General features: G+C 39.1%; 1 protein-coding gene across 4 annotated transcripts in view; it reads left to right on the forward strand.

Annotated features, from left to right (window-relative positions):
• Window positions 1-4,179: 4,179 nt before the first annotated feature.
• Window positions 4,180-27,363, forward strand: part of LOC135977646 (ryanodine receptor 2-like) — a 74,462-nt gene continuing 51,278 nt past the window's right edge. The window contains exons 1-9 of one of the 4 annotated variants that reach the window (XM_065578852.1): window positions 4,180-6,113; window positions 7,057-7,145; window positions 9,655-9,783; window positions 12,770-12,874; window positions 15,978-16,059; window positions 17,543-18,846; window positions 20,828-20,895; window positions 24,171-24,318; window positions 26,391-26,477. In XM_065578852.1, coding sequence (XP_065434924.1) covers window positions 6,044-6,113; window positions 7,057-7,145; window positions 9,655-9,783; window positions 12,770-12,874; window positions 15,978-16,059; window positions 17,543-18,846; window positions 20,828-20,895; window positions 24,171-24,318; window positions 26,391-26,477 — 2,082 coding nt within the window. In that variant the 5' untranslated portion in view covers window positions 4,180-6,043. Of the gene's footprint in view, window positions 6,192-7,056; window positions 7,146-9,654; window positions 9,784-12,769; window positions 12,875-15,977; window positions 16,060-17,542; window positions 18,847-20,827; window positions 20,896-24,170; window positions 24,319-26,390; window positions 26,478-27,363 lie in introns of all 4 variants that reach the window. The other 3 variants (XR_010595087.1, XM_065578851.1, XM_065578853.1) reach the window with 3 other exon arrangements.

Here is a 27,363-nt window from a genome sequence, read left to right on the forward strand (position 1 = left end):
AGTGGCCCCACTAGTTGTTTAGCAGGCTTCCTGCTTCTGATGTACTTAAAAAAAATTGCTGTTACTTTTTGAGTTTTTGTCTAGCTGTTCTTCAAATTCTTTTTTGACCTTCCTAATTATAGTTTTACACTTCACTTGCGAGAGTTTATGCTCCATTCTGTTTTCCTCAATAAGATTTAACTTCCACTTTTTAAAAGATGCCTTTAAATACAAGTTGCAAAGTATCTAATATTATAATCTGCTGACATCTCTTAAATGGATATTGTAAGTTTGAAAATCAATTTTCAATCAATTCAAATCAAAATCAAACCAATTCAAAAACAAAATTTCTTATTGTGAATGACACCTAAATTATAAAAAGGACATTATTTTTTCTTTTCATGTTGTTAGGTGCTTTTTTAATTTCTCCTCAGTTGAACAATTGTAGTTAGTTTCTAGCCAATTTTATTGTTATATTCTTATATACAAGTACAGTGCTGGAATCTTTGGGGGAAAAACACTGCAGTGAAATGTTGATTAATAAAGTGTGGATTCAGTTAGATTCTTTTAATGTAATGGAATTATTTCTGTTTGTCTTAGCTCTTAAAAAGCTTATTTTTATAAAATCTAAATACAGGGGGAAATGTGACCTGACAGTTATCCCTTTAAAGATTAGCCTTTCACCAATTTGCATGCCTGGCACACATTCCATTTGATAACACAGATAGAATAAAACACAGAAGAGTTGTTAAAAACCAATAGTAGTACAAAATAGTTAAATAGGCCCCAGTCCTGCAAAAACATGTATTCTCTTAACTTTAAGCATGTTTTTAATTCAATTGAGCCGGATTCTCATTTACAGTAAGGTCCATTCACACCGCTTTAGCAGTTAACATTAAGCATGTGCTTAAATCTTTGCAGGACATTACCTCGTGTTAGTGGCAGTCACATACATCTTGAAATTAAATTCATATCAACAATATTTATAAGCTGCTGAAGCTGATATGTGAATGTTCTGAATTAGTGTATTTCCAGCTAGCGTTACTGCATCCTTTTGCTTGGGAGAGTTGCCTGCTTCAACCTCTGCTGTAGCAATCCTTTCCATCTTCACATCTCCCTAGCAGAGTTTCCACCTGTGAGGGCCCTGCACTTGGGTTTACACTAGTACAAGCAAAACTAGCTTGCTTGGGCTAGCAGAGGTAGTTGTGCATGGCTCAGTGAGGGGGAAAAGGTTACTTTATCTGGCTTGAGGTCTTGAATGATCCGTTTCCTATGAGATTTATTGTAACTGAGCGGCAATAAAGAGACAATGACAGACATATGGCACTGGTAACTCAGCGGAACAATTTCTGGATCTTTTAGTGGAAATAAATTAATTGGTGTTACTATGGCAGATCTTTGCTGTTTGACAGTTGTGCATTCGTCAAAATTGGGCCCTTGTGCCTTTTAGAATGGTAAATATTTTTTAATATATAATGGCCCACAAATCTGTTTAAATATTAATAGCAGTGGGGATTTCAAAATGGAGGCTAGGAAAGAATTAATGAATCGAGATTCAAACACTTTCAAGGAGATACATATGCTTGTTACATTCAATCTTATTTTTATTTTACTGCAGACGTTGCTTCTGTTTGTATACATCATAGAATCAGACTCGCAACTGCACACACTGTAGGCATAAAGCCATTCATGTGTGTAACCATACCATTTATGTGCAACATGGGCAATGGCAGCATTTTAACCAAATAGTTACATGTTTAAGCAAATGTACTATAGTATATACATCACATCAATTGAAGCTAACCTAAGCAGTGACTCACTTCCCTAAGTCATGCTATATGCAATACGTATATTTGTAAGTACACTATATGTATAAATGTTTGTGTGTGGAGGCATGAATTTGTGTATGTTACACCAAAAGTGGCTTGCTTCGATTTTAAGCAAAGAAATGGATCTGAATTCCAGATGTGTAACTTGTAGTCTCCAAAGAGACACCTCTCTATAGTCATTAAATAGTGTTTGTATCCTGAAAAAATGCTAATGGACCAGCATTTGTTTGTGAGTCAGATTATGGTCTATTTTTTTAATGCTAAGGATTTGTCATTATAAAAGAGATTCAGATATTTTATTGGTCAGAAGAATTTGATCTCTGTAATCAGTACAGGCATACTGCTTAAAACTGCTTGTGATTAACATTGAAACATATAAATAGTTTGTTTTTAAAAAGGAATCTATGGATCTGATCCACCACTGCCTTTGTTCCTTATGATAGGGGGCATACAACACTACCTTTCTGACTTGGTATAATTTTGTGTATGATTTGTACTCATTTTACACAGATGTAAATACATTTTTCCATGAGGTACTGTGAATGATCAGATCCAATATACTAGGAGGGAGGATAAAACTGAAATAACAAAACCTCAAAAGACAGTCTTTCATTATCTCAATGAAAACCCACTTATAGTAACTCAGCGGTTATGAAACCATCTCTATAGAGACATTGAATGAAAGAACCAAATGCTTTGCAGTGTGCAAATTGCAATTTCTTTTCAGCAAACTGATTCTTATAGTGAAGTTGATGTGTCAGGAAATGATTTCATTATAAAGGAATATTGCTATCATTTAATTCAAGGCTTTCCTGTCCCTCCCCACCTTCCCTGAATGTCTCCAAAAGCTGAGAAGGGGAAAAGAAAGAAAAGCAAAAGTGGAGAGGTATTGAGAGGGAGGTGAATGGTAGGAGAGGAAATAAAAATAAATATTTTCAGCCACTTTAAAGGACATTATCAAATGATTACATTTTTAAAGGCCTCCTCAACCATTCCTCTTACTTTGGACTTTCCCTCTCACCATGGTCAAAGTGATGCTGAAGTTTTTAATAGCACCAAACTTGTATCTAGTGTTATTTTTATGTATATTGTTAATATATATATATTTAATATTCAGTACACACACAACCACTTAAAAGTCAGGCATAGGACACTCAATATTGCCAGGTTATAAGCACTATGGTCTCGACCCAGCAAAGTTCATAGGCCTTGATTCAACCAAGCATATGCTTTTAAGTGCTTTGCTGAAATAGGGACTTAAGTATGTGCTCTATTTAAGCACATGAGTATTCCATTAAAATTAATGGCTGGAGTGCTTAGCACTTTGTGTTATCAAGTTCAATATGAATATTAATTGGTTCTGAGAAACTTTCTGAGTGAGAATGAAAGTGAGAAATGAAAGTGAGAAAACAGGGCAGATCAAGTGCTGTTCAAAGCTCCTGCCAAGCTTTGTACAGTAGTTTGTTTTAAAAAGCCACCATTTTTTCTTGTGACTATACTACTTTAACACTCTCACCTCACCTAGGCCCTAATTCAAGAAAGCATGCTGAAGTGTTCTTGTGCTTAAATATTTAAATATTTTCCTCAATTGAGGTCCTAATTTTGCTGCATCTACTGAATTTATTTTTCCTGTCACTTTTTATGCTCCCCCACACACACCTTTTCCAAGTGAAAGTGGTCAGCTAGCCACGTGGCAGAATTAAATTTCCTTTAGAAGAAAAGAAAATATTCACCTGGCAAACATTTTTTTTAAAATAGGGAGTGGGAGGGGCCTAAATAAAATACATGTGAAATATTTGCTCTATGAAAAAAAAGTTATATTGAAACAATCTTTAACTGTAAGAGTAACACAGATCAATTTTACTGGAATATTGAAATCTAAATGATTAATGCAGTTTTTTTTAACATTCCCATAATAGTCTTGATTTGTGTTCTTTGTTCATGCCAAACTGCCACTGAAGTCGGTGAAAGATTTGGATACTCAAGGAATGTGTAGTTAGGCTTTTTGTAGGCTTGATCCTGCAAACACTTATGTAGGATTAATTTTCCTTACATGTGTTATCCCCTTGAAGTCATTGAAGTCTCATTTACATGCATATGTTTTTGCAGGCTCAGGTTCCATAAGGGTAATTGAGATTCTGCAAGGTTCTTAGCATTCTGGCCCCTATCCAGCAAAGCACTTAAGCACATACTTAATATTAAAACATGAGGAATCCAATTGAGTTATAAAAATAAAATGCTCGATATTGCAGGATGCTGAACATTCTAAGTCCAGCAAAGTGTTTAAACATCTTGCAGAACTGAACCCATATATAGTACTGTTGATTTATATACTACTTGTGTGCACAGGATCCTCTTTTAGTCTTTTGTGTTTCGTTATTTAATTAGTTATAAGGATTTTCAATCTTGTACAGTTGAAAAGCTATATATCTGGTATAAATGTCCGACCCAGAGACAAATTGTGTTAAACATCATCTAGTACTTGATTCATTGTCAGGGAGAGGACTATGCAATTTTTTTTTCTTTTTGCCATTTCAGTGAGAATGCAGCAAGAACTAGGGGGAGGAAAAAAACATTTTAATTCTCCCTATGTTTGCCACATTTTTATGTATACCTGGTGATACTTGGTTTGATCACCAAATATTGTGTCTTGCTGGCCAACAGGGAAAAGAGTGAAATGATTTTATATACTTCTTTTAATGTTCACATTAGTTTTCAAAATGGTTTTGCTTCCTAACCCTACCATTATACTGAAGCCTCTCACTTTGAAAGTCACAGACTGCGGACTGGTAAGTCCATTGGCTATTTGTAATTGTAATCATTCATAATTTTTATGTACAGTAAACATCCAACCATATTCCTGTTTATACATTATATATATGCATATATATTGTCTCTCTAATTCAAGCACTTCCAGTCTGTGAGAAGTTTTATATTTTTGTTTAACTCTCATTATTTCTTTTATTCACCAACTGAAAAGGATAGTGTTCTTAATATCACATTGGATTTGGAAGTTCAGGTACCAGTCCAAAATGCCTCCTATTTTTAAGAAAACTTTCAGAATTAATATACTGTACTTTTTCAATTTACTTGCATTTTTGTCTTTTAGTTTCATGCCATCATCAAGTAACAAATGATTGCACATTAAAATCCTCTGTATTTAAACAAAAAAATTGTTTCCATTTTTGCCAAGACACCATTTGTCCCCAAACTATTTGTATAAATAACTATTTGTATAAAGCCCTAATAATGAAATCATTTGCCTTTAATACCCCAGTGTAGTTTTGCTTGCTATTATGTCTTCCCTCTGTGCCAATTTATCGAGCTTCCAGTTCAACTTTGTTAATCCCTGATCTTTCCTAGACCCACTAATGCTTCCCCTTTTCTCATTTAGACTTCCAGATTGACTCTCTGTACTGATAGGATTGTAGAGGTGCATTAATTGAATGGAGACCACGTTAGTGTACCATGATTTTCTTAAGCAATTCTGGAGATCTTTTAAAGCTCGAAACACCTGGATAACTGCTATCTACAGAAAAACTAGGCCATAGGGCCTAGTTCTGCAAAAGTCCTTAAGGACACGCTGAAGTCCAGCCCCATTCAGAAAAAACACTTAAGCGCATACTTAATGCTTTGGTTAACCAGAACTAAGGGAATTAGGTGCCTCGTATCCACTGGCTTTCAATGAGAATTGGTTGCCTAACTCTTTTAGACTCCTTTGAAAATCCCAGGTTAAGTGTTTTCTGAGAACATAAATGTCTATAAAGTTGTTGGCTTATTTTGCTTTAAAAATATATATATATTTGTATAGGTCTCTTTTCTGCAATACTTGATTAATTTTTCGGGCTTTTCAATATTTATCAGACATTGTAACAAAGTAAATCCAGTATTAACCTTTGTACATGATGCAGACTTCATGCCAACAAAAACAAAAGAAGAGTGTAAATGATGGATTTTTTCTAAAATGTTGCCAAGCCCATGCTGCCACATTGTATAGAGAGAAATTTGTGTTCTGAAATGTAAATGTTCTTTTCTTATGGAAGAGAAATAGCACCTATCTGCCAGCCTCATGCCATGCTTCAGATAGAATAGTGGCTATAAATTGCATTTTGTATGTTTGTTTGTTAATGGTGACTTCAGATTAAATATGGAGATTTGGTAAGAGGGAGTGGGGAGCTAGTTGACAGTCTGTGATAATTTGTCCCTCCATCTGGCTTTCCACAGGAGAAAAGGTAATGCAGGATGACGAATTCACCTGTGACCTCTTCCGCTTCCTCCAGTTGCTTTGTGAAGGACACAGTTCAGGTTTGTGGGCAGGCTGCCAGTCAGCTGAGCCAAGGTGATGGTAACCAGGGATAAAAGCTCATCAGTGCTGAAGGCTTGGCAAGTTTTAAGGAAATATTATGAAAGGTTCCTGAGTAGCTGAACTATACATGAAAGAAAAATATTTATGTGGAGTTAAAATGTCAAGTTTCCTTGTTCATTTAAACATTGGGAGAAAAAAATGGCTCACAAAATGATAACTCCTGGAGCAAGAACTGTGTGAAAGGTAAATTAAATAGAAAATGAAGTGTACTCTAGTTTTAGCTCCTGATCACTAAATGAGAGGAAAATCTCAAAGGAGGGCTTTGCAGTGAACATATTATACTTTGGCATGCACAGTATTTTTAGAGTTCTGGTTGTCACTGGAATGTCATTCCAGGAGCATATGGGAGATCTTCATTGAAGGAGGAACAATAATTTTTCATATATAAAAGCAAGAAATACTAGCCATTTCTTTTAAAGTATTTTTAATATTAGTTCACTTACTCATATACTCAGATTCCAGTTTATAGCTGTCAAATATTCATATCATTGTCAACAGTAATGGCATAAGATTTAATTCGGATCTCATTTAGACTAGTGTAAATTGGGAATAATTCCAGTGACATTAATGTAGCGACATCAGTGTAAAATTGATATAAGTGAGATCAAAGTCAGACTTATAATATGTTCACAGGAGAAATCAGATATTAGAACTTGTAAACTGTTACATGATCTCCTCAATAAGATGGTACCATTCAGGAAGAGGTAAACGGTTCATTGAATTAAAATATGGATTTAAACAGGAAAGTTACTTAAAAGATGTTTCAGGTCTTTAAAGTAGGTTTTGACCAATGGATTATACCAGAATTTATTTTAATAAATAATTCTGAAAATATTTGAGATTTAAATACATTTTAACTTGAACTCATGCTCTCATTTTTAGATTTTCAGAATTATTTGAGAACTCAAACTGGTAACAACACAACTGTCAATATTATCATCTCCACTGTGGATTACTTACTGAGAGTTCAGGTAAACCCATTTTACATACTAATTTCAAATAAATACAAGTAGCTGCCTTTTACTATTTCCATCTATACCTCATGTGCCTTAACACAGAGATGCTTTAGTTTGCTTTGATTATGAGTAAACTAAGCCTACATTACATTTACCAGTACATTACACATTCATCACAATACTGCTGCACTTGAATATCCCTCATACTCCATTTTTGGAGACACTGAAAGAGGGATCTGGAGCTGCTTCTTGGAGATAGTCTGATATCAATTCCAGCTTTGGGGCCTGGGTTTTCCGTTTGCTAAATCATTTCCTTGGGGAGCAGAAGATGGCAGAAAAAGACGTTATCACTGGGCATTTCGTGGGTTCCCAGCTAGGCCCTCTATCTTTCTATGGTGCACCGGATACACTGGTGAGAGCTGTGATGTCTGACATCACTCCCCACTGACATTCTGGCTTTCAGGAAGCTCAATCCAAGGTGCAAGATCTCCTTTCTGACAGCAAGAGATTATTAGCAAGGTTGGAAAAGCCGAAACAACAGAACTTCGATGGAAAGACCAGACTTACAGCCGAGCTAGAGAAGGAGGTTCATGGTCTGTTTCCAGAAGCAATTCCCTTCATCTGACTTCATTTATGCCTCCTTCGCCAGAAGTCGCAGCCACAGCAGCAACAGAAGAGACAGGCTAAAAGGAGACACTTAAACATTTTCCATATTGTTAAATGGGAGGCAGTTCTTGGCTAGATAGTATGGGGTCCTACTATGAAAAAACTGAGTACTACTACTTAATCCAAGAACAGGTTTTTCTGCTGCTCATATGTTCTCAGCACCTGCTCAGCCCTAACCTGTGGTTTTGCCCAATCACAGTATGCATTTTCTGTATTCTCTGTGGTGACCATTTGACCCATTTCCTTGCATCAAGATGTGGAATTACCACAGGTTACTGGATATCGGAGATTATCCATTTCAAGTACATAATCCTATTCTATTCCATATAGGTTTTATACTGTGTTCAGCGCCTTCCAGCAGTGTTTAGTGACATGAGTACACATCTGTCAACATATTGTTTGTTCTCTCATCTTGTATAGTGGGGAGCGTTTTTTTTATGTGTATATTCAGGCGCTTAGCAACGAGCGCATGTGTGTGTGTGAACACACACATTGCTATGCATATATATTAGAGAAGGCAAGATCAAAGAACTGCACCTTGCACTTGGAGCTAAATGTGGTGAGGTTTGTGATCATCTTTAGTTCCTGGGGGAGTTCATTCCACACACACAGACCAAGAAAGTTCTGTCTCCTTCAAATAAGCTTTACCTTTATTGTAGAGAGTTTCATTGTGCCAGAGGAGCATAGTTGTCAACCATGGTCTTCATCCTGGAGCTTTAAGGAATCTTTTAAATACTCTGGGCCCAGGCCATAGAGTGCCTTGAAGATAGGGACCAAGACCTTGAACTTGACTTGATGTTCTATCAGGAGCCAGTGTAGAGAGTGGAAGACAGATTTTATGTGTTCATCATAGTCCGTGTTGCTGAGGAGATGTGCTGCGATGTTCTGTACTATTAGGAGGCCTCAGTCTGATCTGGGGTTCCTATCCAAACCTCTGAACAATTGGAGCTAATTAGCTTTAGTTTAAAGAGATAATATCAAAATCCCATTTCTCTGGGAAAGCATCACATTGTCATAATCCATCCAAGGGTAATGCAGAACATCTAATTCTTTTTCTGAACCAAGTGCATGAAGCACATAGAAGATGTATTGCAGTAAACATATTCATCATTTTACCTATATGTCTCATCTGTCTGAAAATCCACATTACTGCACACCTCACTGTATCTTTTTTTTTAATTTAACCAATTAAATTTCCTTTTAGCATTTTTTGTTGTTGTTGTTTCTAAAAATTCCAGTATGTGGAAAATCAATCCGTTTCTAGTTGTTGTTGCTGTTGTCAGTATTACTGTGTGACCTTGAAAGTTCTTTAGAGGCTCGGTGGTAATAACAACAATAAACCCTTTTATGTTTTGTCGCTCATTTTGATGAAGTTTCAACTGGCATTCTTTAAAGAAGATGGAAAAAAGAATTCTGTGCACAAAGAATATTCAGTTCCTTGATTTAGCTAGCTGACAGGCAGAGAGTATAAAGACAGTATAAAGACACATAGTTCACATGAACAGCACACAGCACTATGTTAATGATTTATTCAGTTTAAGGACCCTTGTGTTTGTGTGAAGCTTGAAATAAACAAAAAGGCCAGGTAATCTAGACAAAAGTTAGATTTTGAAGGGATTTTTGGTTTTGTTTTGTTTTTCCCTGTGAGTTTCACTGGCAATGAGAGAGAAAATGCATTATGTTGATGATACCGAAAATCTCTGAGATTATTTTAAATCCATATGAATGAATGGAAAAAAATTTTTTGCTCACAACTAAGTTTGTTTTTTAAGTCTACTTTATGAAAATGCTGATGAACCAAGGAGTGGCGGTTTGAATATCTGACTTGTATATGTTGTTTCTTACATCTGTTTTATAGGAATCAATTAGTGATTTCTACTGGTATTATTCTGGGAAGGATGTTATTGATGAGCAAGGACAACGTAATTTCTCCAAAGCAATTCAAGTTGCAAAACAGGTCTTCAATACTCTCACAGAGTATATTCAGGTAACTGCTCACATTGTCATTTGCATGAAATTAGTAAGAAATAATGTTTTGAAATATGTGTAGTAGCCATTTGTTATTTTTTTGCAACCTAAGAATCTAGCAGATTCCCAGGTATCACTGAATTGTCTCCTCTTTTGCTAACCAAGACTGCTTGTGTCCCAGTATGTAGCCAGTTGTGTCCTTTTCTTTCCAACAGGAACCTTGCCATTATAATTTGTTTTTGCACCTCAAAATTGTATTACTGCAATGCATCCTAATGCATTCTTCACATTTACTTTATCTGAAAAGTAAAACTAACGTAGAATGTGGCTGTGTGCTTAGTAAGTGGAATATCATGTGGCATATTCAATTGGTGCTCTGGCGTCTTGTCAGTTTCTGGCTGGAGCGTAAGGTGCTAGGGCTGATTATAAAGCTCTAAATATACTGCTTGAAAAAACTCTCTCCCCATGACATATTGCCACGTTTCAGATCTGCAGAGACTTGCTTGACCTGGACCCTCTTTGCAATAAACAAGAAGAAACTGCTGGCAGGATGTAATGAGCACCATAGAAAAGTTCTAGAAGAAATTAATAATTCTGTACAGAGTTCAGGGCTTGGAAGGGGTGCAACAAATAAAATATGGAGCCACACATTGAAAGATAAGAAAAAAAACTGAATAGCTGTGTCATTCCATGAGAACCATTCATTCTGTGCACTGACTGAGGCAAGGGGACTCATAGACTTTAAGGCCAGAAGGGACCATCATGCTCATCTAGTCTGACCTTCTGCCTATTGCAGGCAACAGAACCTCACCCACCCACTCCTGTAAAAGACCCATAAACTCTGTGAGTTCCTGAATTCCTCAAATCTTGATTTAGAGACTTCAAGTTACAGAGACTCCACCATTTACGCTAGTTTAAACCTGCAAGTGACCCAGGCCCCATGCTGCAGAGGAAGAAAAAAAATCCCATGGTCTCTGCCAGGCTGACCTGTGGGAAAATTCCTTCCTGACCAAGGAAGTGGCGGTATGGTGATCAGTTAGACCCTGAGCATGTGGGCAAGATCTGCAGCCAGACATCTGGAAAATAATTTTCTGTAGTATCTCAGAACCCTTCCCATCTAGTGTTCCATCACCCACCGTTGGAGATCTTTGCTACTAGCAGTTGCAGATCGGCTTCATGCCATTGTAGGCAGTCTCATCATATCATCCACTCCATAAACTTATCAAGCTCAGTCTTGAAGTCAGTTAGGTTTTTTTGTCACCACTACTCCCTGGAAACTTGGTCCTATGGAAAAACTTGAATTCTGGCATTTCCTAACTTTTGAGTACTCGACTTTGAAATCTTCATTGTTTAATGTAGTTTTTCTTTTCTATGTAACTAGCTAGAATTTTTAAAGAATCAAATTCTCCTGTGTTTTAATTTTAAAGTACCTTTTATTGTTCTCTTAAAAAAGGAAGTGTGATAAATGTTAGGGGAAAGTGTTAAGCAGCCTTAACATGGTTCACTACCATTCATCCTATACTATATTGGATCCTCTATCCACGTACAGAACTTCTTTCCCCATAAGTAGACACTCTACTTGCAGATTGAGGTCCCATATAATTCATTTATTTCTTAGTGAATGTCACATACCAGTATGCTACAATATACTAGCCTTTTCCCATGTAAAATAATCAAGTGAAAAATGCTGCTTATGATAATATGAAGTGATTAAAAATCATGTGGGGCCTTTTTTCTGATTACACAATATTTTCATTATGGAAGTTGCGGTTCAACTGTCAGGAGATTATTCAAAACTCCACTATATGAAATAATGGCAATTATCAACAAAGGGTCCTGTGGCACCTTTAAGACTAATTGAGGCAGTATAGGCTGTGAACTAGTGGGAGAGAAACTTGGCCAAATGATTACAGAATGGCCTGCTACACCCAAACTGTTAGTCTTAAAGGTGCCACAGGACCCTCTGTTGCTTTTTACAGATTCAGACTAACACGGCTACCCCTCTGATAAATGGCAATTATGTTAATCAGCCAAAGGATAATTTTGATAAGCCAAAAAGTAGCTTTATCTGATAACTATTTTTGAGAAATTATCCCAAAAAAATAATGTTTAAAAAATAGGGCCAGATTCTGGAGTAACTCCACTGAAAGTAAATGGACTTACAGAGATATGAAACCTATACGAGTGAGGATTCAGACCTCTAATCATTGTAATTTCTCTTGGGAAGGATTTATTTAAAGACGGAGCATACAGACTGTACTTTTTTATTCACATTCAAATCCTCATTATGGAAATCTGTATTATTTTAGAGCTCATAGGAGTGAATTGTGAAAGTACTGGCTTGAATAAGTATTAGTAGAAGCTGGTGGTATGCAAATGTATGCACACAGCTCTAACAGATTTGGCCTGCTACACCCAAACTATTCTGTTCACAGTGTTAATAATTATCTTATTCATTGTCCTTTGAAATATCATCTGATGTTTGTAAAAATATGATACCATTGTAATACCAGACAGTGTTTTACAACAGGTGGAACTTGCTGAACAAAAAACAAGGGGCCTGATTCATCTCTTCTTAAAACAATTTTACCTCAACCTCATCATTGTTACTCCTGGTTTACACTTGCTTAAGTAGAGGAGAATTAGACTAAACATGTGTGCCCCTCATGAGATTCCAATTTAAAGGTGCAAACTGGTACTGTTCCATGAACATTGAGATCCATTTTTTGCGGCTCCCTCTTTATACAGAGCTTTGAAAATGTGGCCTTAGTTGCCTTAAAGCAAAGGAAGTGGTAGGGATATTCTATAGTAATTGTTAATGTGTTATCAAATGAAATTGTCATTCCATTTATGTTTCAGCTTTCCTTAACAGTTCCTAAAATTCTTGTGTAGCAGCTCTCAACTGGTCATATTTTAGGTACCGTGATTCTAATTTTATCCTAATGTTTAATGTAATTCTCTTGCATATAAACCCTGTTCTCCTTTTCTTGTCATCTGCATGGTAGGGTCCATGTACAGGGAACCAGCAGAGTCTGGCACACAGCAGGCTATGGGACGCAGTGGTTGGTTTTCTTCATGTGTTTGCCCACATGCAGATGAAACTATCTCAGGTATCATGCACTTTTTTTTCTTATTTTTTAGTTACTAATTTTTTACAATACATTAGCTGAATTGTTGCCCGAACAAATTATTTTCATATTAAGAGAGGGTGACCAGAACAACAATGCAAGGGAATACAGAAGAATTGAGGCAGTACAGGCTGTGAACTAGTGGGGGAGAAACTTGGCCAAATGATTACAGAATGACACTGCAACTCCTATGATCCAACCCTTTCTTTTGACACCAACTTCCTCTGTAACTTTGGGCACATCAAACATTCTGTGCCTCAATTTCTGCATCTGTAAAGCAGAGTCATATTTACCTTCTTACCTGTCTCAGGTGGGTGTGGTGGAGTATTTGAAAAATAATTTGATGTACTCAGATTACAGGTGCCAGACAAGTGGGAAATGCTTTTTTGATGTTATCATTATTTTTAATCTCTGTTGTTACTTTTATAATATTTAAAGTTATAGTTATAGAGTTATAGAGCTCTAAAGACGGAGATTTTTATAATTATTTTAGATTCTGATATGATTCAAGAATCCAGTCTTTGAATGTGCCACAGAGATGAAAGTTGGGATGTAGTGTGGAGTGAAGGTTGATATCTTGGTTCTGCTGAACTTCTTAGTGCTATAGACATTCTTTGTCTTCATGAACAGGCATTCTCACAGCAGGTAGCATTGTAGTGAATGCAGACTTTCTAAATGATGAAGGGGAGACGCATACAAAATAGAGGTGCACAAATAGCCTACACATATTGTCATGGTTACCAAAATATACTTATTTTAAGAATGAAAAAGTAGACTTGTTCAACAACATGTGGAAAGTCTGTGGCCAGGCCAGGAGTAAAATCCTCTTGGGTCCCAGTGTAGTGCTTTTAGTATGAGAAGACATGCTTTTCTCTTATTAAAAGTTTCTGCTTTATTCACTGTTCATCCTTTGCACTGAATGAGGCAGGAGTCCTATGGTAAAAAAAAAAAGGTGATCATGTTATGTCATAAAACCTTATGAGGGGACAGAATTAAATGTGTATGAGCAACCTTAATTCTGGCACTTCTTAACTTTTGGTTGCTTCATCTTGTATGATAGTTTTTTGTATGTAATTTCATAAATTATAAAAACATATACAAATCCACCACCACCAAATACTCCATCTTATGGAGCCATATTGACCCTCAGCATGAGTTATCAGCAGAGTTTGAATCTAGGACCTTTGGATCCACAGCACAGACCTCCACCACTTGAGTTAGAGGAGTGACAGATAGCAGTAATATCTTCTCATCCTGTATGTGGATCAGCTAGGAGAGAGGACTTGACACACACTTTGCCAACTGTTTGCTAGACAGTAGGGTAATGTTGGTGTTCAGGATTCCTGGATTCTGTTCCTGGCTTAGGAAGGAAATGGGGTCTAGTGGTTAGAGATAGTACACCTAAGTGCATAGATTTGGCACATTCATTATAAAAGGCAGAATGGCTATGGATGAGACTTGGGTTTGCGATGACAGGTTTGTATTCTCAGATCTATCTGAAGTGACCTTGCACAATGTTTTTCTTACTACATCTGTCAAATGAGAGACTATTTGCCTGCCTCCTAAGACAGCTATGAGGCTTTGCTCAATAATCGGGTGAGGGAAGTTCATAGGATTATTAATATTAGTTGCTAGATTAGACCTGATGGTTTCCTCCTAGTCTATGGGATAGTGCAATGTCTTTTTCCCATTTGGAGTTCAAGCTCTTGGGGCCTGGGAGCATGTTCAGTATCTCAGAATAGTTGACATATCGGGAGATCTTTGAGGCTTTGAATATGCCTAATGCAGATGGGATGCTCAGGTATTTTCATAGCAAACTTTTAATAAATTCATCTGAACAAGGTAAATACTGATTTTCAGAGTCTTTTCTGAATTGACTAAATCTGGGTGGATTTCAGTGGGGTTGGCAAATGACAGCTCTTTGGTGTACATCATAAAGGCTGGCACTAGAGCTCTTCCAAGAATGGTTGGAAATAGATTTGAAGCCACTGAACTTTTTATGGTGAAATTTTAAGAAAAATATGCCTGAGGCACAGAAGAAACATGGGGAAATTTCAGATTAAATAGTTAAAGATTGACAAAGTTCTACACAATTGAAGTTTAATAACTTTGGTTTACCTCGTATAAAACATTCCTAACTATGACTGATCTGTGACTTTTTGTCTTATTTGAGCTTTTTGTAATTCAATGCTATTGCTGTTATGACATTTTTCTTATGGCAGTGTGGGTGAGAACCTGATCATCACAATACTGTCCTCAGTTTAGCAGACATAAAGTATTATATAGGCATCATCTCTTCAACTCTGACACAGCTGCATACTATCAGAAAAGCTTTTCTTTTCTATGCTCTCTGTATGTGTGTATATATATCTCCTCAATATATGTTCCATTCTATATGCATCCGAAGAAGTGGGCTGTAGTCCACGAAAGCTTATGCTCTAATAAATTTGTTAGTCTCTAAGGTGCCACAAGTACTCCTGTTCTTTATTCTCCATAGTAGTTCAACTTGCACTATGGCTGTATTAAACTACTGTTTCTTCTAAACAAATAAGTGTGTGTGTGTGTGTGTGTTGCTACTGTCTGACAGTAAATAGTTGGATAAATGTGTTTTCATTTTATTTTCAGATCTGACATAAAGGGCCAAATACACTAATGGCCTCTCAGCTTCTCAGTCTGATTTTCCCTAGATGAAAATTAGGGGGGGAGGGAGGGATCGCTCAGTGGTTTGAGCATTGGCCTGCTAAACCCAGGGTTGTGAGTTCAATCCTTGAGGGGGCCACTTAGGGATCTGGGGCAAAATCAGTACTTGGGCCTGCTAGTGAAGACAGGGGGCTGGACTTGATGACCTTTCAAGGTCCCTTCCAGTTCTAGGAGATGGGATGTCTCCATTTATTTATTTATTTAAACCTACACGTGCAAACACAAACATTAATTCAAGTTGGCAGTTGTATGTGTAAAATACCTGTTTTACAAGTGCAAGTTCCTATTTGTGCAAAATATGTTCATGCAAGATCAGAGGCTCAGTTGAGGGTCATAGAAATATTGGCCCAAAATAGTCTTATTTACAATGTATTCATGTTTGCAGGATTCCAGTCAAATTGAATTACTGAAAGAGTTAATGGATCTTCAGAAGGATATGGTGGTCATGTTGCTCTCTATGCTGGAAGGTAATTTTAATTTATTTTAAAAGTTTATTTTGCAAGTATTATAACCGTGTCTTTTCCTCTGCACATTTTTTTCACAGCAAAACCAATGTCTCTTCCTTTTTTAGTATTTTAAAGTTAATTTGTTTATTATCAGAAGAGCTGTTGATCTTTAAAGGCTCATGGGAATTACTATAACTATAATTTGCATGGTGAGTGATAATGTAAGAATTAATTAAATCAATGTTAATTATGCACAGGCCAGCTCAGTTTGAATCATTACAAAGATTTACTTATTTCCATGTGTTTGGCTTCTATTTTGGTTCAAATGAGATGCTATTTGCTGGTGAAGCTAGAATCCAAGGTTCTTGCTACAGAAGGAAGCTTCACTATTTATCAGTTGTTTTATTTACTGTGTGTTAGCAACTTCAGTGTGCTGCATTTAACATCACACTTTTTTGTATTGACAATTACCTTAACCATGAAAGAATGAGCTTTGAATTCACCTGGGTAGGTCTACCATGGCTCTGGGGGATTGTCCTGTTTAACATTTGCAACAGCTACCGTTGCACCTCAGCTTCACCCAGTAGCAGGTGGCCATTGAAAAATATGGTTATTATTTATTGATTTGCAGTGGCCACTGGGACCTTCAGTCAAGGACCTGGACCACATTGTGCTAGGCATTGAATAAACAAAGATGGTCCCAAAGATACCTATTTTCTCCCTCAGAACCAGAAAGCCTAATCTCCACAGCATATCTAAGCTCCTCAGAGGAGTGGCTAGAAAAGTCTCAATGTCACTCCTAAATTCTATCTCCCATTCAGCACTCTATTAAATGTGAAAGAAATCTTAGATGTATACATACTGACATTTATCTCCTTCTTTCAAAAGCAGTGCTTATAATTACTTCTATTATTGCATCTTTATAGAATCATAGAAGTGTAGGACCTGAAGGGACCTTGAGTGGTCATCTAATCCAATCCCCTGCACTCAAGGCAGGGCTAAGTAATAACTAGACCATTCCTGAGAGGTGTTTGTCTAACCTGCTCTTAAAAACCTCCAGTGACGGAGATTCTACAACCTCCTTAGGCAATTTGTCCCAGTGCTTAACTTCCTTGACAGGAAGTTTTTCCTAATGTCCAACCTAAATCGGCCTTGCTTCAATTTAAACATATAGCCTCTGAGGACAGGAAAAGAAGCAAACAAGAAAAAAATCCCTCCCCCTTGTAACAACCTTTTAATCTGTCATTATGGCTCCCCTCAGTCGTCACTTCTTCAGACTAAACAAACCCAATTTTTTCAATCCTTCCTCATAGATCTTGATTTGGTATAGTATTTTTAAATGATAACCTGTATAATTATACACTGAAGACTTGCATGCAACCAGATCAGTTAGCAGTTTGTAAATCTTACCATGTGATGATTTCAGTAGTCATTATTAAATGCTTTTATTTGCCAAAATGTTCATTGTCACCAATGACTTGTTATTGCATGTCACCCCCTTTAGGTAATGTTGTGAATGGAACTATTGGCAAGCAGATGGTTGACATGCTAGTGGAGTCTTCCAACAACGTGGAAATGATTCTGAAGTTTTTTGATATGTTCTTAAAGTTGAAGGATTTAACTTCATCTGATGCATTCAAGGAATATGACCCTGATGGTAAGGGTATAATTTCAAAGAGGGACTTTCAGAAGGCCATGGAAAGCCATAAGCACTACACCCAGTCTGAAACTGAGTTTCTACTATCTTGTGCTGAGACAGATGAGAATGAGACTCTGGATTATGAGGAATTTGTGAAACGGTTCCATGAGCCTGCCAAAGACATTGGTTTCAATGTTGCTGTTCTTCTGACCAACCTTTCAGAGCACATGCGCCATGATACTCGGTTGCAGACTTTTCTTGAACTAGCAGAGAGCGTTCTGAATTATTTTCAGCCCTTCCTTGGACGCATAGAAATCATGGGTAGTGCAAAGCGCATTGAGCGAGTTTACTTTGAAATAAGTGAGTCAAGTCGGACTCAGTGGGAGAAACCTCAGGTTAAAGAGTCAAAGAGGCAGTTTATCTTTGATGTAGTAAACGAAGGAGGGGAGAAGGAAAAGATGGAACTTTTTGTTAATTTCTGTGAGGATACCATCTTTGAAATGCAGCTAGCTGCCCAGATCTCTGAGTCAGATTTGAATGAGAGGTCCACAAATAAAGAAGAGAATGAAAAAGATAAGCCTGAGGAACAGGACTCTAGCAGGGGCTTCTTCTCCCTTGTGACTGTCAAGGCAGCCTTGGTAGCCCTTAAATATAATATAATGACTCTTACAAAAGTGCTCAGCATGAAGAGTCTAAAGAAGCAGATGAAGAAAATGAAAAAAATGACCATGAAGGACATGTTCATGGCTTTATTTTCTTCCTACTGGAGCATCTTGATGGGCTTACTGCATTTCACCTGTAGTGTTTTCCGGGGCTTCTTTCGCATCATGTACAGTTTGCTACTCGGAGGAAGCCTGGTAGAAGGGGCTAAGAAGATCAAGGTAGCTGAACTTTTAGCCAATATGCCAGATCCCACTCAGGATGAGGTACGTGGTGAAGGGGAAGAGGGAGAAAGGAAACCCACAGAAGCTGCATTGCCAGCAGAAGATCTGACTGATCTGACAGCTTTATCAGATGATGGTGACCTACTCTCAGACATATTTGGCTTGGACTTGAAAAGAGAAGGAGGCCAGTATAAGCTGATTCCTCATAATCCAAATGCTGGTCTGAGTGATTTGTTGAGCACATCTTCCTTACTCCCATTACCTGAGATGCAGGAAAAAATTCAGGTAACAAACTATATTTTTATCCACCATGTTTCAGTCTGTTCTGTGTGGGCCAGAAATAAAACTTACAACTATGTTTGTATGATTTTAGTTTTTTTCTTAAGTGTGGCATGTTTTTGAAAGAATAACAGTGAATTACCAAAGTTTAATCTTTCTGGGATCATGAGGTTGAAGCTGCTCAGACTAGTCCTTGTTATTCGGTTTGCTTTTAAATTCAAAATTCAGTTTGTCTTTTGTAAATGCAAAGGGAAATGTCATTTTCCCTCAGTGTAGCGTTGGTTAATAAAAAATGCCTTGATGTTCAGCACTATGACTGTTGCCTTTTAGCCATGTTTTGAAGGCTGCATACCGTATAATACTGCTTAGACTTTTAGATGGGATTGCTTGTGTTGGTAAGTGGCAGATCTCAACAGCCCTGGGGCTCACTTCTGATTTGTCTTATGCAGGGTGGCTCCAAGGTTTTTGCTGCCCCAAGCAGCGTGTGGGGGGGGGAAAAAAAGCCGCGATCGGCGGCAGCTCCACCTCGCCGCTTTCTAATTCGGCGGCAGATCCTTCCCTCTGAGAGGGACAGGGACCCTCCGCCGAATTGCCGCCGAAGAGCCCGACGTGTAGCCCCTTCCCTTTGGCCACCCCAAGCACCTGCTTGCTCAGCTGGTGCCTGGAGCCGGCCCTGGTCTTATGTTTCTAAAGTTCATGCGTCAGGGTTTCATCCAGGTATCTTCAGGGGACAAGGTATTCTGGGAGGGGTTTTTTTTTAATCTCCTTCCTCTGAAGCATCAGGAATGGACACAGCTGGAGATGGGACTTTGGACATGGAGGGCACCGAGCATTCTCTTTATCAACGTGCAAGACTGGATGACTGGTTGGTTCTTGCTCATGTGCTCAGGGTCTCACTGATCAGTATACATGGAGTTGGGAAGGATTTGTTCCCCAGGTCATATTGGCAGTGTAGCGGGGTGGACACCTGCTCCTGCCCTGAAGGGCTTGAAATCAGCCCTGAAAGAGGGCTGCAGTGGTAAAAGCATCCCTGGAGAGGGCTGCAGCTCTAAAAGCTGGGCTGATTGGGGAAGCGGCCGCAGCTGGGCCACACCTCAATCAGGCCATAGCTGGCCTGTATAAAAAGGCAGGGAGCCAAGAGCTCAACGGTCTCTCTCCGCATTCAGTGAGAGACAGGCCTGGCTGCAGGGAGCTTAACCAAGTGCCTAGAGTGGATCAGGGCTGGGGAAAGGCCAAGAGAGCTGAGGAGCTCCAGCCTAGGAAAGCCCCAGGCTGCAGGTATAGGGTAAGGCAAAAGGGGCAGTTGGGTTGCAGGAGGCAGCCCATGGGTAGGCAGAGGCAGCAGGTCCGAACCCCTTTGCCTGTGATGAGTGGCTTATACTGCAGTCTGCCCCAGTGAATGGGGGCTAGATGGAGAGTAGGCAGTAGCCAAGACTGAGGCAAGTGGGGATAATGGGTGGGGGTTCCCCTGGGAGGGGGAGACCCAGAACTGTGGGGGTACTGCCAGGGGACAGCACCCAGTTAAAGGGGCACCGGGGTCTGGGAGGGACATGGGGGCCAAGCGGCAGTGGGACACCGGCCTGCAGAGGGTGCTCTGCAGGCTAGAGAGCTAATTCCCGAGATGACCAGCAGGAGGTGCCGCAGGGGTGAGTCCCGTGCAGTGACCTTGGGTTCTTTTCATCTTCTTCTGCAACCTGTGGATGTGGGTCACTTGCCAGGATTATCTGGGTATCACTTAATCATTTTCCTGCCATTGCAGGACTTGGATCACTGGTACATTTCAGCCCTTCCTATTCTCTGCCTTTTTCACCTAACAATTTAGTCTCATGTAGGTTGTAATACTTTGGTCTCACTTTAATTGTTGGCTTCAGTGTGTGGGTGATAGATGGTGTTGGTGGCCTGTGATATAGAGGAAGTCAGACTAGATGATCTAATGGTTCCTTCTGGCCTTAAACTCTATGACATTTTTTTATCTGACTCATTCAAGGAGCAGAAAGTGAATGACGATGAAAAGGAGGAGAAAGAAGAAACTAAATCGGAACTTGAAAAAGCAGAGTAGGTATAACCCAAGACCTTGCCCCTAAGAACTATAGTTTGTTTTTCTGAGAAATCAGTTTTGTTTACAGGTAGTCCCTTGCTCCTTCATTTCTGTGTCATAGAGACATCTCACATGTCTGAATATAGGTTCCCCATCACACATCATCCTCGCTGGCGAAGGAGCCCCTCACAGTCCCAGTGCAGTGAAACCAGCATAAAATTGATGCCATTATGGTGGTTTTATGCCTTCCTTTATTCCAGTCTATCCTTCCCAGTCCCGTTTCCAGCTGTGATCCCTGTATTTACATGACACCTGGGATAACAGTCAGCCTTCTCTATAGTGCTGCTCTATGATAAGTCTTCTGATGACTAGAATTTACACACTGTCTCACGCTATCTCCCTCCCTTCCCCAGGAGAGCTAAGAGTTGAGACATACTTTCACTGTATGTCCAGCCCGGGGCTGGGCTGCTTGAACAGACAGATTCCCAATATCACTTGGAACTGAGTTCCCCTGTGTCCAAGGCCCCATGTACTCCACATAAAACTGAACCTAATGTCTACTTCAACAACCCCAGCTTCTATAGCATGCTGGTGCAGAAAATGGAAAATTCCACAGGAGCATTTATCAGAGGGGTAGCTGTGTTAGTCTGTATCCACAAAAACAACGAGGAGTCTGGTGGTACCTTTTACCCACAAAAGCTTATGCCCAAATAAATCTGTTAGTCATTAAGGTGCCACCGAACTCCTAGTTACAGGAGCATTTGAATTTAAAACTAGAAGTCTAAATATGTAAGTAGCCCCTGCATGCATTTGTTTGTGATACTGAATGCAATTTATTTTATGCTGTCCCAAAGATTTCACTTTTCAATCTGCCACACACGTTATCGCGGACACACCAAGGGGAACCTGGAGGTTTTGGCAGCTGGGCAGAAAATAGTTAGGGCCTTTGGCATTTGAACAGGTTTGAGAGGCAGAGTGGGATTGTGGGACAAGAGCTTTAGCTGGAAGATTGTATTAAAATGACCGGCAGTACAAAAGCTAACATGTCTGATATTTAATAGTTATCTTTAAGGTTCAGAGTTAAAACCCCTTTAAGGGAAGAGGGAGTTTATCCCTCCTAGAACTATTGTTCCAGGCTGTCTGCTGACTAAAGATATGTCTACACTACCCGCCGGATCAGCGGGCAGTGATCGATCCAGCAGGGGTCGATTTATCACATCTAGTCTAGATGCGATAAATCGACCCCTGAGCATTCTCCCGTTGACTCCTGTACTCCACCGCCATGAGAGGCACAGGTGGAGTCGATGGGGAAGCGGCAGCAGTTGATTCACTGCAGTGAAGACACCACGGTGAGTAGGTCTAAGTACGTCGACTTCAGCTATGTTATTCATGTAGCTGAAGTTGCATAACTTAGATAAATCCCCCCCACTTAGGGTAGACCAGGCCTTAGGAAGAAAATGCTTTGATTTACATTCAGCTCTAGAGCTGTGCCGGAACCAGAATTTCTGTCCCATGAAAAATGTCACATTTCCAAATATTTTTTTTTTTACTTGGAATGAAAAGTTGAAAATTAAAATTTTCTATTGGATGTAAATTATGGCGCCAGGCAGCCCAACTGCCAGATGGGCACCCCAGGGAGCTGACTAGCCGGGTAGCGCTGGAAGCCGAGCAACTAAGGGAGCCATCACCAGGCAGGCTGCCCAGTATTCTGGGAGGCTGGGAACCCAAGCAGTCTGCATGCCTACCCTCCAGTCAGCTTGTAGGCAGGCTGAGAGGAATCCAGACGGGCTGGCCAATCTGCTTGCCTGCCTGGTTTCCATCAAAAGTTTTGACAGTCTAAATGTTCCCACAGCACATATTGATTCCATCAAATCAGAAGTTTCCAATGGAAAAAAAGGTTCCATCAGAAAATGTTTGACCAGCGTTATTTAGTCCATTTGTCTAAAGTGTCTAGAAGCATTTAACATAGACACAGACAAACACCACATAGGTTCCAGAGAACAATTTTATAGTAAGGTGTATGGTCTTTGGCAAAGTCTTCAGCTACAGGTTCACTGAATGCACTGTGTGTAGCTGCTAGGTATGTAAACCAGGGTGATTTTGATTTTACAAACCTCGTCAGTCCAATATTGTTTTGGCTTTAGCAAAATTCTGTGTGGGCATTGCTCACTGCAGGATGACAGTTCAGTGCTCTTAGATTTTTATGCAGCACAAATTTTAATGTCAGTTTTTTCAATGTGCAACTCAGCCTTTCTCTTTGTTTTTGATTTGTTTTTGGTTTTCTAAATTAATGCAACATTGTTTTAGGTCCCATATTAGTAATAGAATTATGGTCCGAGTTAAAAATCAAATAAATGTAATGGAATGCAAAATACAGTGTTTGGTTTTAACTGGTAAAATAGAGTGAAATTACATCCCATAGTTCAGGATTCCTTGTTTTCCTTTGTATAGCTGATACGTCACAAACACCTGAAAGTGCAACAATCAATTCTTGTAAGTGCTTGTGGTATCCACAACTGTTGGAGGGGAAATTCAGAATCCTGAACTCAAGACTTGGTTCCTAAATAGAGGAGGAAATGCTTTTTCAGTTATTCTGTTTCAAAACATAAATGTATTTTAAGTTTTAAGTCAACTATTTTCTGTTATGGCCAAATCCTGCTGCTTTCTCTGCATCCTGGAGCCCTCATCACAGCAGATGTGGTGTAGTCATGAGGCTGAAGGGGAGCTATCCGAAGTGCATTACAGAGCTTAGTTCTGTTGGTATTAACTACACAAATATGGAGTGGGGCTTGGGAATAGGAAGGGTGGAGCAGGTGGATCCATAATTACCTGGATTCACCAGTCAAATATCCTCATTTAAGAGAGGCTACTGCAATGCAGTGGCTGCAGTATCACCCACAGAACATTGTTGCCATTTCTTTGTGGCCTGAGAGGGAGGATTCCTCTTCATTTCACGTCTCTTCCCTGCACGAATCATGGCTATTGTGGCTTCATGAGGGGACAGGATTTTCCCCTTAATGTGGTGGGACTGTAAACAGGGGTCAGCAATGTGTCCATGGTAAAAATTTTGAGATCCATGGTAATTTTTCAAAACATTGAATGACTGAATGACACAATACCCCCAACCCCCAATGTCAGTCACTAAATATGGTAATTTTGTCAAGTGTCCGTCGCGCAATGTGGTGGTGTCGACCCCTGACTGTAAACATCCGGGTGGGAAAAAAGTTTACAATAGATCTTTAGGTTATCTTCAGTGACTCAGCACACATTATGGGTTCATTTGTTTTCTCAGGGGAGAAGATGGAGAAAAGGAAGAAAAAGCCAAAGAAGACAAAGGGAAACAGAAGCTGAGACAGCTTCATGCACACAGATATGGAGAACCAGAAGTCCAGGAATCAGCCTTTTGGAAGAAAATCATAGCATACCAGCAGAAACTTCTTGTAAGATGTTATCTACACTGTTATCTACATTGGACTCAGTACTTGAATGTTAGCCAGGAACTTGTTACAAAGGCCTACAGAAAGTGTCTGTGCATCTGAGAAAGCTGTAGCAACCTTCACTCATTCTCTGCCCTTAACCCACCCCCCAAAAAGGCATAAAAACAACATGACAGTGAAAATACCAATGTGCTAGGCAAAATAATCATTTAAAAAAACAAACAAACATGCTGCTTTTTATTTTGCACAAGTTGGTACTTGTACATGCAGTTACCCAATTTGTGAATGCAAATGTGGGGGTTTGTGGCTGGAATGGATGCATATGTATTTTGTATTTTTAAAGGGTGGAAGAATTATATGCATTCTTGAAAATAATTTGCCACGAATGTTCATAGCTGCATTGCGGCTGTGAAATCCTATTAGTAAGCAGCACGAACCTGCTGTGGGGGTAATTAACTATTGGAGCAGTTTACCAAGGATCGTGATGGCCTCTCCATCACTGGCAATTTCTAAATCAAGATGGATTTTTTTTTTTTTAAGATATGCTGACATTCAAAAGGAATTATTTTGGGGAAGTTCTGTGGCCGATGTTATCCAACAGGTCAGACTAGATGATCACACTGGTCTCTTCTGGCCTTGGAATCTATGAAGGGGAAAATTTAGAGTGGAGAGATCTCAGAACTGAGAGCAAAATTTGGTGAGTTCAGAAGCTCTCTCACCGGTAAATTACATTTGTCTCTCAGGCTGAGGCACCATTCAGAGGCTTTGCTCAATATCTGAAAGGCACAAGGCTGAAGAATGGAATCTTGGTCTCAGACCTGTGGTAGTGGCTACAGAGCCTCTCCATGACAACGACCACAAGTCAGGGCTCCTCTGCTCTCTCCCATGGATCCAAGCAACTCTCTAACCCATTGGCTCTGCACCAGCCTGCATGACAACTCCACCACACATATTCCTGTAAAAAGAGCTACCGCTAAGGCCATAGTGTTCAAGAGTCTGCAGGGTCACCTTTCACTGCTTCTCTGCTTTCTAGCCCCTAGAGCAGTGATAAATAATTTCCCTTGTATATGAGACCTTTCAGAGCAGCACAAATGGCATGTGACAAACCAATTTAAAGAATTTTTGAAAACCCAATATTAGTATAAAATTTCATATCTAGATATAAATCTGCATAAAACAGATGTCCTATATTTTGCATGAAATATTTACCTTTTTAAAAACTGTCTTGAAAGCCCATATCTATGGAAAATAAGACTAATTAAAGGAACATGTTTCTCAAATAATTCAATTTCCCTCCCCCCAGTTTAGATACATATTTATGCCAGCTTGTAAATTGTAATACATTCACAAAAGGGGGTGGAGAGTTACGGTTATGCATACAGCCTTATTTTCAACATTCTCTGACTTTTTGAGTGATTTTTTTTGAGTGATTCACTTTGCAACTTTAGTATTCTTTTATTGTAGTTTGTGTGTGTGTGTGTGTGTGTTTGTGTGCGTGTGTGTGTGTATATATGTAGAGAGAGATAAAAGCAGCAGCTGTGAATGTTTTAAAAATTAGCCATGGGAAATATCCAAAAGATTTAGTTAGGATACAAGTTTAGCTGCACATCTGAAACTTACCTGGACTGTTCAAACCACGTCCGGCTACAGACCTTAGGGGAACAGTATTTTCGTGGGATTTCCCATACTTCCACTTTCAATCCTGTTGTAGTTGGAACTTGAAAGTACAGTGGCCTAACAACATGAAAACTAATTTCAAGACCGAGTTATCCAAGCTTTTCACTCTTCACAAGGTCTAAGATTTGGTTCCAAATTCAGCTTCGTTTTATGATTCTCCCACTCTAACTGAAAACCTTGGTAAACATGGAAGCAATTTTTGGAGGAGATTGTGGGAAGAGGTGTTCTTGTGAGGGTTTTTAACAGTAAAACTCTACAAGCTTTCTAGATTTGGATACTTTGAATATTTTTTATAACATAAGATTCTTAGAAGTAATTTTTATGAGTTCATCAAAGTTGACTAAATCAATATATAAAATTATTTATAGATAAACTGTATTTTTTATTTTTATTTTCAGAACTATTTTGCTCGCAATTTTTATAACATGAGGATGTTGGCTTTGTTTGTTGCTTTTGCCATCAATTTCATCCTGCTCTTCTATAAGGTAAATTTGTTGTATTATTACTAATCAACCCTTGTATTGCATAATTGCATGAATTTGAAAAACATGGGAGACTCCGTAGCCAAATTAACACACACTAACTTCCAATTAAAACTAGCCAAAGACTGCATAGCCTAGTGTTTTAAGGATCTGCTTAATATTTAAAATGTATTGAGTGCTTATCTTGTAAAGTTATACCTCTATTAAAATGTCTATTAGTTATTTTTTCCATCAGTACAATTCTAAAAAAAAATAGAGAATCTTATGTAAAACATGCCACACATACCAAAAGCCTATATGCCTGACCTCTCTACACACAGTCATGGCAGGAAAGAGTTAACCATTTAAATAGTCAAATTCAATAAGGCACAATGCTAATTAGAGCCTGCTGGGCCTGCACACTGGGGGGTCTTCACCTTCCTCATTGCAGAAGACCATCTCAGAGCACAGCCCCTCTCCTCCCCCACACTAGACCCTGCCCCAGTTGGTCTGCATAGTTCAGAGACTGCACAAACAGAGGGAGTGTAATTTGTGGCGGGAGCACATAAATCAGTCCTGCAGAAGATAGTTAATGCTGCTCCAAGCTATATTCGCTTTTCCACTGATGACTCTCTCCTGTCCCTGGAAGCTTCCGTACCTAGACGAATCCCTGGCAGAGCTGTGCTATCAAGGAATCAGAGCAGGGTTGGTCAGAGCTGCAGTGTGTGTTACAAGGCCTCCACCACAGGATGACTATGAGCCGCCAATGTGATGTGGCTGTGAAAAAAGCTAATGTGGTCTTGGGATGCATCAGGCGAGGTATTTCCAGGAGAGATAAGGAGGTGTTAGTACTGTTATACAAGACACTGGTGAGACCTCATCTGGAATACTGTGTGTAATTCTGGTCTCC

Source organism: Chrysemys picta, unplaced genomic scaffold (genome assembly GCF_011386835.1).
Source record: "Chrysemys picta bellii isolate R12L10 unplaced genomic scaffold, ASM1138683v2 scaf5, whole genome shotgun sequence".
NCBI classification, from domain to species: Eukaryota; Metazoa; Chordata; order Testudines; family Emydidae; genus Chrysemys; species Chrysemys picta.